The sequence below is a fragment of the Anastrepha ludens genome, chromosome 3 (assembly GCF_028408465.1).
Source record: "Anastrepha ludens isolate Willacy chromosome 3, idAnaLude1.1, whole genome shotgun sequence".
Lineage (NCBI taxonomy): Eukaryota > Metazoa > Arthropoda > Insecta > Diptera > Tephritidae > Anastrepha > Anastrepha ludens.
Window position 1 is genome coordinate 21,316,086 of NC_071499.1, and position 13,353 is coordinate 21,329,438.

Genomic DNA, 13,353 nt, shown 5'->3' on the forward strand with positions numbered 1-13,353 from the left:
TTAACACAGTCGAAGACTTGTTTGAAATCAACGAACAGGCAGTGAACATCTAGTCCTTATTCATAGTATTTTTCAAACATTTGACTAAGAACAAAACATTGGTCGATTGTAGACTTGCCTCTACCAAAACCGCATTGGTAGTCTTCAATTAATCTTTCGGCATATTCGTTGACAGAAGAAATACATATCTATACTAATATAAGTTTAGCAATACATAAATGCCCATAGAAAGAGTGCAAAATTTCCAATGCTAGAGATCCTTCAAAAAAACAAAACAAAAACTAGTGCAACAGAGACCAAACGGCTCGTTTTTTTACATGAAAAAATGTACATGAAATGCACTGTGAACAGTTTTTTGTTCGCGGGGTTCTAAATAGTGAAGAAGGCGAGTCTCTTTTCTGTGAATTTCATCCTTATTCCTCTTGCTATCATTTTCAAGTCTAGTGTCGTTTGCTTTCCAATAATTTGTAATGAAAATAGTAGAAACGATTGTATAAAATGGGCGCAGATGAAATCAAATTGTCTGTTATGCAGATGATGCTGTGATTTTAGCAGATACGGAAGGTAATGCGCGTAGACTATTGTATATTTTCGAGCAATCGGCAGCCAAGTTTAAAATACAAATCTCCGACACCAAGGCAAAAACCATGGCCGTGTTGAAACAACCGTTGATGTGTAAACTGGTCGTGTACGAGCAAATCATAGAGCAAGTCATGAGTTTTCAGTACTTGGGATCGACAATAACATCGCACAGGGATTTGGTGTAGGAGTTCAAAGCGCAAACAACAAAATCAGCACGAATTTCCGGGTACTGGAGAGATATAGTGTGGAGAAATAAGAACATGAGTGTTAGGAGTAAAACACGTATATACAAAGCATGTGTCCGTCCTATCATGATATACGAGGTGTCTTCAAATAGTATTGGGACTTATGAATTTTCGCAGGTTATAAATATTCGAATTTCGATTTTTTTGTGCCGATATGTTGGTACTCATGTCTCCCACTCATGCCGACGAGTTCGGCCATTTTGAATGTTCAGTTAATTGTTGGCAGCTGCTTTGCTTGCACGTGTATCGGCTCGTCTTCCATTTTTAACTATTCAAAAAAAATGGATCCAAGAACCTGTCTCAAATTTTGTGTGAAAAACGAAAATAAGTGCGCGGATGCATTCCGAATGCTGACTGTGTCATACGGAGAAGCTACTTTGGACCATTAGTATCGATGGTACAAAGTGATCTCAGAAGGCCGAGAAAATGTGAAGGAGGAAAAGCGTGCCGGACGCCCGAGCACTTCAACAAGAGACGAAAAATTTGATGAAGTGAAGAAAATGGTATTGGTCAATCGTCGAATTACCGTCAGAGAAGTTGCTGAGGACCTAGACATATCGATTGACTCGTGCCATTCGATTTTTTCAATGATTTGGGCATGAGACGGGTCGCCGCAAAATTCGTACCAGAACTGCTCAATTTCGACCAAAAACAGCATCGCATGAACATTGCCAATGAGATGTTGGATTCTGTCCGCGACGACCCAAATTTGCTCCAGAGGGGCATAACTGGTGACGAATCGTGGGTTTATGATTATGACGAGGAAACCAAAGCTCAATCATCTCAATGGAAGCTGCCGCACGAACCAAGACCGAAAAAAGCGCGCCAAGTTCGGTCGAATGTAAAAGTTTTGCTTGACGTTCTCTTCGATTGCAGGGGCATTGTGCATTATGAGTTCTTGCCACAGGGTAAAAAGGTCAAAAGGAATATTACCTGCAATGCGAAGCAATCCGCCAGAAACGCCCAGATTTGTGGAAGAGCAAAAATTGGCTCTTGCATCACGATAACGCTCCTGCTCACACATCATTGCTTGTGCGCGAACTTTTTCGCCAAAAACAACACACTAATGATGCCACAGCCACCGTATTTCCCAGATTTGGCCACCTGTTCTGACTTTTTCTTGTTCCCGAAACTGAAGAGGCCCATGAAAGGACGACGCTACGCTACGATTGACGAGATAAAGACGGCATCGAAGGAGGAGCTGAACAAGAGAAAAAAAAAATATTTTTTGAAGTGCCTCGAAGATTGGAAAAAACGTTAGCACAAGTGCATGGGGATTACTTTGAAGGGAACAAAATAGATATTAATGAATAAATAAATAATTTTTGAAAAAAAAACACAAAATTCACGATACTTTTTGAACACACCTCGGATATTCTGAATTTCGCGGACGACAAACATACAGCTCAGAGCCAAGGATGATGGATAAAAGGTATGCTCTTTAGGTATGGTGAAAAAAAAATTGAGGTGAACTTTGGATTCTACGGATTTTGAGGGGAATTATAGCTTAGCTAAATTTTGTGAAACACAAAACTAATGACGTCGGCATATCTGTCAAATTCACTCAGAGGCGAATAACGGTCTGCTAGGTAGTACATCTCTAAAATCTTTTCATCATAGCTGAAAGCCAGTTCCTTAGTTTCATTCGTCCACAAAAAAAATCTCCATTTTTCCTTTGGTCACTTTACGAGCTCTTTGGCAAAATTTATGCGTGCCTCAACGTGTTTTTATGTCAACAAAGGGACTTTTCGTGGACTACGCGCATATAATTTGTGCTTCAACAAGCGTCCACGAACTATAGGGTGGGCCATGTAAAATTTGCTTTTTGAATCGGCTATAAAAAAAAACTAATAAATTTTTTTCAAACTTTTTTTTTTATTTTGAAGATTGAACATTGTCATTTATGAATGAAAAATAATATCGTTCAAATGACTGCCACGACTGGCTTTACAGTAGGCCATTCGATCAACCCAATTTTTAAGCACATTTTCAATTGTTTGGGCTCCAATTTCATGAATGGCAACTTCGATTTCGTGTTTTAAAGCATCAATCGTCTCTGGATTGTTCGCATAGCATTTGTCCTTAACGGCTCCCCACAAAAAATAGTCCTACGGGTTGAAATCACAGCTCCGAGGCGGCCAATTGATATCGGAATTTCGGCTGATTATTCGGTTTTCAAAAACGGTAGCCAAAAGTTCGAGTGTAACTTTGGTAGTGTGACAAGTTGCACCATCCTGTTGAAACCAAATGTCGTCCATGTCATCCTCTTCAATTTTTGGAAACAACTTGTCGAGCATGTCATGGTAACGCTCTCCCTTTACTGTAACCTCGGAAGAAGAAGAAGACTCACCATTTTGGAAATAGGTTTTCAATATTTCCCAATTTTGTTCAAGCGTATAGTGTCCCATTTCGTAAATGTCAAACCTTTAAGTAAATTATGAACCCAATTGACATGTCATTTGTGTTACCATTCTCAAAAAAAATAGGTGGTTCAAAAAGCAAACGCTATATGGCCCAGATGATGCTGTAGGTTCTCGTTTAGAGATTTGAATTATATGTCGATGTTTCATCAGAACACCCGAACATTTCCTTGATTTCTTTATATGTTTTAACTGTTTTTCGAATATTTTTAAGGATTCTTAATTACTGCAGTGTTTTCCTCCTATTACGAATTGAAAACAAAGCGAAATGCGGAAATTTTACTCAATCTTATCTAACTTATTTTTTTTTATACTTCTTTTCTACACAAAATGTTAAATAATACATTTTTAATAATAATTTGTAATTCGCACTCCTATTTTTTTTAACACAGCTGTACCTGTGCTCTTCGCACATTAAAAAGACAATTTTTTAAAATAAATGCAAAAAATACGCCTTACAGTATTTTTACTGGAAATCACTTTATTAAGTTTTCTTTTTTGAGATTTACCGTTAGTAAGTTTTTATAGAATTGGTAATTAAAAGAAACAATTTTCATAAACGGCGATTTTGGCCGCAAAAAGATAAAAAAAGTGTCGAAAATCAGCACGATTTTTGAGCGACTTCAAACTTTCACTTTTTTATTATTACCCTAAGGTTTTTAATACTCTGATTAAAAAGTTCAAAGTTTCCATGAACATTTTTTGAAATTTTTTTAAGTTTTGTGAATTAAAAAAGATGGAACTTCATTTTATAAGGTCTTAAAAAATTAACGAACAAAATTTAGCATGAAAAATGTTGCGAATATTGTAAAAACATAAAGTGACTTCATTATGTGAGTTCAAGTGTATGTAGCGACCGCAAATAATGTAAATTTTTTTTATTTTAACTACAAAAAATCATGCTTTATAGAGAAATCCTGCGCGCATTTGTACAAGGAGGCGCAAAACTAATCATCCGATTTGCAAATAATGCATTTTTTTTATTTTAAGTACAAAAAATCGTGCTTTATAGAGTAACTCTACGCGCACGTGTACAAGGTGGCGCAAAATTAATCATCTGATTTGTAAATAATGATTTTTTTTACTTCAACTGCAACAACAACAAAAATCCTACTTGACGATAATCTCCACGTGCAGTTGAACAAGGTGGCGCAAAATTAATCATCCAATTTTGTTTTGGTTTAATTTAAAAATCGTACTTAGCGAGAAATTCTACGTAGATTTGTACACGGTGGCGCAAAATTAATCAACTTATTTGCAAATAAAGAATTTTTTTTATTTTAACTATAAAAAATCGTACTTGACGGGAAATTCTACGCAGACGTGTACAAGGTGGCGCAAAATTAATCATCTAATTTGCAAATAATGAATTTTTTTATTTTAGCTACAAAAAATCATAACAAAAATTTCTACGTAGACTGTACGTCAAAATGACCTGCGCAAAATTAATCATCCGATTTGCAAATATTGAATTTTTTTTATTTTAACCACAAAAATCATGCTTTATAGAGAAAGCCTACGTGCACTTGTACAAGATGGCGCAAAATTAATCATCTGATTTTGTTTTAGAATAATTTTTTACTAAATAAAAAAGCGTTTTGGGTTATGGAAATCTTTATTTTGACCTTTACGCGCTCCATTGCGTGTCTGTTTGTATACTGCAGTGTCTGGTTGACAAGGGTCAAATTAATTGACGTATGTATGTTGGTAAAAATTATAAATCTCCGATAAGGTGATTAATTTTGCGCCACCTTATATTATCAAATGCATTATTGTACAGTCCTGTGCAAAAGTTTAAGACCAATGTAATTTGCACAAATTTAATAATTTTAGAAAATAATACGAAGTTGTTAGAAAAAAGCTCTGTCCTTTAGCGCAGTTAGAAACATAAAAAATCATAAGTTATGGACGTGGCGCTTCATCAAAAGCTGTAGATAAGAGCCAAGTTAATAGAGACGATTCGAGAAAAAAAAACGATCATTAATTGGTTAAAAAAATCAAAAATTTTGGATAAAATAAAATCCTCCGATCAGGCACGAGTTTTTATGTTTTTCAAAAGCAGTATAAATTTTATTGAAATCTACCAGGCAGTTTTTAAGTTGCAGTGATCACCAGTTCAAAAAACATAGTTTTGAGAAAAACGCATTTAAAGTTTTTCTACTTGCTCTCGAACGCTCCGGAGCGCCCGAGCGCCCTTTGTTGATTGTTGAATAACTCGAAAAGTATTTGTCGCTTAGAATTTTCACACAGTATATTTTTAAGATTCTATTTTTATACTTTAAGAAAATTCAAAAAAAAAAAATCCAATTTTTTGAAAATTGTGAGTACCCCTAACCCCTTAAGCTTTTCTATAAATCAACGCAAATCTGTGCGTTTGTAAACGAAAATGAGCTAAAAATCACTTCTTCTCTTTCAAACAGCCAGCGGTTATAACTGGGCTACAAATTTAGTCAGGTTCTATACAAAATTATTCAGCAGCAAAATTCTGGCGAATTGTCAGCTTTCGCTCTCAAAGCGAAAAATTAAACAAAAATATTGGAAATAGCACGCGAATACGAATGTTAATTATTATTAATCTTCTTAAATTAGAATTCACAATAAAGATTTATTAAATTTATTAATTTTATAATTAAATTAAAATAAATATTTTAATATTAAATTTATTAATTTGTATTAATAAAAGGCTATTCGAATTTTCTATACGCACCTGTGTTAATTCCGGAATGCCAGATGCTTTAGCTTTGTACGTTCTAAAAAACGATTTCGCCACATTTGCACGCAGCTTAAGAAGCCCATTTAACGACATTTTCTAAAAAAGAGAAGTCAAATTTAATCCATTAGCATACATACATACATGTGTTTACATTTAAAATGGCCATTTTTTATATTCTAAACAATAAAAAAAGGCGGGACTAAGCATTTATGCCATCATGCAAAAATAAGAAAAGAAAACAGAAAAAAGTACAGCGAATTACAATCTCTTCTATATGGCGAGCAAAAGTGTTAAGAGTACTGTGGAATGCAGTTCAACTCTTACACAGTTCTCTGTCCACAGCAAATCAAAACAACAACAGCGAAAGAAATGTCAAAAACAAAGTCCATTACAAGATCCACACAAACCACAGCCAACTTTGCGCAGTTTTGTATTGGACGTCGTTTGTTGACATTTCGTTTTATCTTTTTACACTTCTTCGCCTAATTGTAATTTCATTAACTATTTCCTTTTTTTGTTTGTTTGTAAAAAAGTGCTATTCAAGCAGAAATGCAAATTTCAAACTGCTAACTTTTTCAAAATACATTCATGTGGACGGTAGAGTGCAGTTAGAAAATATTTGTGAGGTGCAACTAGAATTGGACGAAATGCAGTGATATTCTGGTGTAAATTGTATTTGTATTCGGCAAGGGACGCTCTGTCGTGTGTGTGTTATCGAGTACATTTTTCATTCAATCGCATAGAAGGCGAATTTGGCTCGAATTTTAAGGCTTTGTGTGCTAGAAATCAACAAATCTCGGACATTTTGTATGCAACTTATTTTTATTCATACAAATTTTTGTGTGCGCTGTATTTGAAAAAACAAAAACTAAATAACAGTAGACGTACGCAGCGTACTTTGTTATGTGGTAAGTAAACTTTGTGTCTCTTAATTTATGTCGGGTGTCTAGCCGAGTGGCAGACTATCAAATTTTGTGGCAGGTAAACAAGCAACAGTTGTGGACTTTCGTGTGGTATGGTGATGGTGGTTGCTGCATCAAATATAATATGTATCATAAGACATTGTGTAAACTTAATTAGACTTGTACGACAATTACTTCACTTGCGTGCGATAAGCATTTACGAAAACAAAAAAAAAAACATTTCTTAAAAAGAATTGCATTTCGGATTGTGTGGTGAAGTGAAAGATTGAGGACGAGTGAAATGTTTGAAGAAGTGTAATGGTGCAGACGAGTTCATATTTATGCATAATCTCCAATATGGAAATTTATGCTGCGTGACACAAAATACTAAACAGCTTGCCAAGGGCGGGCAGCACTTGTTTGTTGATGCTAGTGCTTCGTTCACTTTGCGAATTTGCCGACGCTAAATCGAAGCGCAAAAATGTTAGATTGCCGTCGGCTTGTAAAGTTTAGAATATTCGGATTAAAAATCTATTGCTTTTATACTAATTTATTTTGCGCTTTATTTTTCTTGTAACAACATAAAACATTCCCATAGCGTTCGGAGAATGCCGATGTCGTAGGCCCGGTAATGGTATTAATGTGCGTGTGCGTGGAATTTAATGTATAGCAAATAATTTGTAACATTAACAATTTTCGTGTTCATGTCTCCAAAAAAACTTGCAAAGTAGGAGAAAGTGAGAGAGCAAAATGAGATTTCCTTTTTGGGGGGAAGTTGCAAGTTTTTACTGGATAAATTTTTAATTGGAAGAATTTGCAAGTGAGAAAAATCGCGATTGCAAAGTAAATATAAACAGGAATTAAAACTTGCGAAATGATGTGGTTGTCAGCTCAATATAATCGAATGTCCTGTATCTGGCCGCGATGAAGAAATGGAACAAATTATTGTGGACAAAATGAAAATCCACATTGCATTTTATTTGTTTTTGTTTTTAGTGTAATACGGGGTAACTCAACTGAAAAAATTTTAATTTTTGTGAGTTTTCCCAGCCAACAATTAAATCAGCTGTTCGTAAGACTTGAAAATTGTTACTGATTTTGCGTTAATGTACTTTTTGAATATTTTTCTCTTTGAAAGCGAATTATCGTTTTTTTTTGTAATAAAATGCTTTTGATTTTGTTTTTATATGTGAAGCAACCTTATATAAGAGTTACTTAAAAAGAGGTTGTCTGTAAAGTCGGTTTACTGACGATAGTTTAACGTGACAACGTCATAAGAAAATACTGATGGAATGTTTGCATTTTTCAAAAGACAATTTTAATTTCATTGTTTGATAGATATTTTGTTTGAATGTAGAGAAGGAGGTAAATGGAATCGCAATGGAATTGATCAAGTTACATTTACACAAACATGAAAAATGACGAAACATTTGCCAATTCATGAAAGATATGTTCTATTTCGATTGTGCAACACACGTTAATAAGTCAACAACACTAAGATGCACCATCATCGATTTGACTTTTTCAAGACACATTACATTTGAAGGGAAAGGGAGTAATTTCCTACTTTTCCTATCATCGTCCTGTTCTCAACACAGGAAGAAGGTATATGCAAATAAAAATACATATCGCACCCTAAATACAAAAGGGGCACAACTCAAAATTTTCCACACTCGAGCTTGACTTGTTTACAGTAGCACAGAAAACAAACTATGTGACATATCACGCTGAAATTTGCTATGTAAGCTTATAACAGTCCTACCAAAAAACAAAAAAAATTATTTTTGCCATATGTCATCCGCGGACCGTTTTATTGATAACGTCTGGTTCATATTTGAGCAGAAGTACATTTTGAGTTGTGATCCTTTTGTATTTAGGGTGCGATATGTGAATTTATATACATATGCGCATATATATACATATACATACCGATGCCGAACATTGCCGAGCGCGGGGGCCGATTGTGCCTCTTTGTCGTTCGTTTCGCGCTCTCGCTTGCAGTTCAAGCAAGGTAACGCATGAGCAAGATAACGACGCATTTTTTTTGGTGCGTGCAGCCGTCTACATCGAGTTATGATGCTGAAAACAGTGAACGACGTACGCAGCCCCTAACGAACACAAAAACTCATCCCGTGAGAACAACTGCGATCTTTTAGTTACATATTTACACAATACATCGGTTTGTGTGTGTATGTGTTTGGTTGTATCTACACAATGTTGCCATTGATATTTTTGCTTACACACTTTTTCACACATCCGCGTTATCAGTTACAATTTTTCATTGTTTAATAAACCAAAGCCAAAAACCAACAAATGCAAATAGTTCATTTATCTATAATCAACATTATTCAACAGGGTTTTTAAGTTATTTTAATAAAAATTATAATTTTTCTAAGTTTATTTTGTTAATGATTTTGAAATGTATTGCTTGGCAACACTGTGTGGTGAGAGAGCAATCAGCTGACAGGGTTTTACGGGAATTTTTAAATATCGTGAAATAAAATGTACGATACTACGATACGGAAGGAAGGAATTTTTCATTTACATGGAGTTCTCATTAGTTTGATCGTAACAGCTGACAGGGGACTACGTTTACGTCTTTCACTGTTTTCAGCATAAGACGTTATCACGTCAAAAATGATCAAAGCAATTTACTATTATAACAGTTTAAATATTCTATGTAGTACTGTGCCAATACTTTTTTCGGTGAGTGTATATGGTTCAGATTGATAATATTGAGGAGTTTTTCTATTTCATTTTCGGTACAATGAACATTCAGTCGAAAATTACCAGCTACGAACTAACGCATTGGTACATAGTATTAAAAAAATTCAGTAAAACTAATAATTGATCTCTGTGCCCATGAATTGTGTTGCACATACATACGAATGTATACTGTCGTCGCTGGATATAGTGAACACTTCCATATAGTAATGGAATGGTAATGGCATCATGCCTTCGATCAAATTTCTTTGCTTAAAAGAAAAATTTTAATCATTGAAGAAATCGGAGAAGACATTTCGTATAAACAAAAAGATACGTATATTAGGCCTAATAAAAATTTAGTAATATCATAAAAGAGAACATTGGGCAGAATTGAATATATTGAATTATATCAGTTTTATGATGTACATATAACTGAGGCTGATGGACTACAAAGGATGGTCATCCGAAGATAAATAATGGAGTAACTTTGGCTGCCACGTCATCGGGGATTTGGCAGCAGAATTCTGCCCGCTCATTTCACACGTATTCTCAAACTCGCCTAATCAGAATTGTTCAGAAGCAACGTGATCAATAGCGTGTTGATTTTTTTGGTATATCACCAACATATTCTCAGTGTTTTCGTAAACAAACCACTGTCATAAAATAACCGGGACGTCAGTAAATCAGCGTACTCCTTCAAAATAGCTGAGAGCCGGTAAGACGGTCTAATGTTGGCTACAGCACGGAATTCTGTGCATTATGAGGTATAACAATACTCACTAGTGGCGAATAATGATAACTTTGATGTTGCTTTCACATGCAAATTTTTGATCAGGCGAGTAGAGCGCAAATATAGAGAGCGAATTGAAAACGCCTATTATATATCAATTGTGAATGAAACTAGGATTTATTTTAATAATCTCTTGCATTTATGTATACAGACCTGTGTATTTTGAGCAAATAAAATAAGTTTTTAAAATATGTTGACTCTGCTATAGTAAACAACCTGCGAACAGGCCTTGCAATATTCAGTTCATTATATCCAGGTACGAGTGTATTTATTTTAAATTAATAACTGAAATTTGACTTTGTTCTTGTTTTACACGGAAATTTATTTAATAAATAGACATAGACGAGATTCATATCTTTCAAATAGATGCACCGCCAATGTGTTATAACCGGGGAATTCAATATTTGCACAGTTAGCGCTCATAAAAGGGATTTCCATATTATATATGCACTTCGCGCTTATAATCATCGAATCTGTATTTTAGATGGTGCTTATATCTGGGAAATACTGTATAAGTGTAATACTAAGGCGCATTCATTAAATGTGGTGGCCCTTACCAACAACAACGTTTTTTAGGTTGAAATACCACAACAAATCAAAGTAGAAAAGAAAAAGAAAAGGACGAATTATATTGCCCAGTTGACATGAGGTTGGAGTTAGAATTAGAAGCGATAGTGCGAATGCAACGGCTTGTTGTGATTTCATTTTATGCTGACATCTGGATAGACACGGCGAAATAAAAACAAATCAGCTGACTTAGCTGATAGATTGACAGTGTATAATATTGTTTTGGTCATCGCCAACTTTGAGGTTAATATTGAAGAAAATGTGGGCTTTCACCTTACATACTTATACTTTTTATTACTTTACTGCATTTTTTGTCTCTTTGCAATATTCGCATTATTTCTCATGCTATTTTTTTTGCGTTAATTTTTAATAAAATAAATTAATAATTTTTTGGTGCTACAAACAAAATCTAATTATAATATTAAAAAAAAGCCTTGGCGACCGTAACTCTTACGATTGCTCTACAAGAAGTTTTTGTTTTCTGAACATCGTACCATTCCCACGACAGTCGGTTCTACGCAAGAATGATAGAAGCAAGATTGCGCCCATCAGAGAGTGCGTGCCGTCTCATTAGCTGAGTTGTGAAGTTTTGCCAACCATTTGCTCTTTGCAATAAACTTAATGCTTTTTTATATCCAAAATGCGAAAATTTTTAAGTTTGGTGTTTGTTTCTTTTTTCTTAATTCAAAGATACCGAAACTGTAAGTTAAAAAAAGAAGAATATACAAACGAAAGTTAAAGGTCACTCTGAGAAGATTTTAGTGCTAAGGGAATTTTGTTGATACTTATAACATTTGATATTTTGAAAGATTTAATTTTTAGCTCCTTTTAAGGTTATGCAAGAATATTAAATGTTCTTCTTTCAACTCTGCAGTCTTTTCTTCTGACCCTCAATCCTTAGTGGAACAAAGGGCTTCAAGAGTAGGCTTCGTAGTAAAAATAAGCAACAAAATACCAAAAAATACTGAAGAAACTATAACGACATTTTTACAAAAAGAGTACCTTATCTTGTTACATAATCTGAAATATAGCAAAAAAGTTGTTCTCTTAACAAAAGAGTTTTTCTTAACAAAAAAAAATTAAATTGTACATAACCATAACACATTTATTTCAAAAATCGCGCATTTTAAAAACAATTTGTCGCGCATAAAAATTCTTTAAGTAATTCAATAAAAATTTGGAATTTTATTTTCTTTAAATGTGCATTTTAGTGTGTTTTTATATCCAATGTAAGGCAACACTGCAGTAGTGGGAGAGAGATTTGACTGCTGAAAGCAGAAGAACACCAACAACAATTGCAATCGCGGGCAATGTGACCAGATGTTCAAAAAAGTAAAGCTAAATTCAACTGAGCGCATTATTGAACTAATTTAAAAAAATGTATATTTTACAAAATTATATTTTAATTAGAACATGCTAGAAAAATGTCATCAAGAAAGAACTAAACTCCGACACTATATAACAAAAAAAAATGCTAAGTCAAGTTACGAAAATGGTAATCTGGCCATACTGGTGTTAATACGACGTCACTCATTGTCGAATTCGCTGAGAGCAAAGAAACGGTACCACGATAGGCGCCATCTCATTATTCTTTCCAACTTTCTACGTTACCGGAACAATTGGATTTATGGCCGACCAATGACTGTCACTTCAGCAGAAAATTGTACGCTGCTACAAAAACAACAGCCGTAGCCCTTAAGCCAACTCTACACGAATTTATTTTTTAAGAGCATTACTACAACTTGCCTAAATGGGATCTAACGGTAGACTGGGTAGACAAGAGCTATTTCGTGCTTCGTCGTGCTCAGACCAAAATGCAGGAATTGCTAGTTGAGTTTGTTAAGCATTTTGAGTATTTTGAATACTATTCTGGATACAATGGGCTTGTTCGAGGCACGTAATAAAAGCGGCAATACTGCTGCACTGATGACAATTTGCAACACTGTTGCAATTGCTCAACTGATACTTTTCTGATGTTCGGCAAACAAAAAATTTTTGATGCCGATTTATTTGTATTCGCGCGCAACATTTGCCGAATTTTTGACATTTTGAACGTGATGCTTTTGATAATGTTGCCAGAATTTTACATCGAACGTGATACTTGCACAAATCATGCAACACTGCGGTTGTGATTGAAACTCGAACAAGCCCAATAATTTATCAATTTTATTCGTTTGGGGAGTAATCCAGCTTTTGAACTACATACATTTGTCGCGATCTTTTTATGATTATTATGAGGTATGAATCAATGGTTTTACAGGGCCACTAATAAATTTTATTTTTGCTTTTTATCTAAATTTTATAATTCCATCTACAAAGTAATTGTGTAATGAGATTCATGTGTGCACACTAATAAATATATGCAGCTGTCTATTCTAACGGCTAACGACGTTGGTTTGATGTTATCACATAAGAACACTTGAGCTCA

At 34.5% G+C, this 13,353-nt stretch overlaps 1 protein-coding gene across 1 annotated transcript in view; it reads right to left on the minus strand.

The window, feature by feature from the left end:
- Positions 1–13,353, minus strand: part of LOC128857128 (D-2-hydroxyglutarate dehydrogenase, mitochondrial) — a 32,615-nt gene that overhangs the window by 18,666 nt on the left and 596 nt on the right. The window contains exon 2 of the mRNA XM_054092705.1: positions 5,955–6,056. Coding sequence (XP_053948680.1) covers positions 5,955–6,053 — 99 coding nt within the window. The 5' untranslated portion in view covers positions 6,054–6,056. The remainder of the gene's footprint in view (positions 1–5,954; positions 6,057–13,353) is intronic.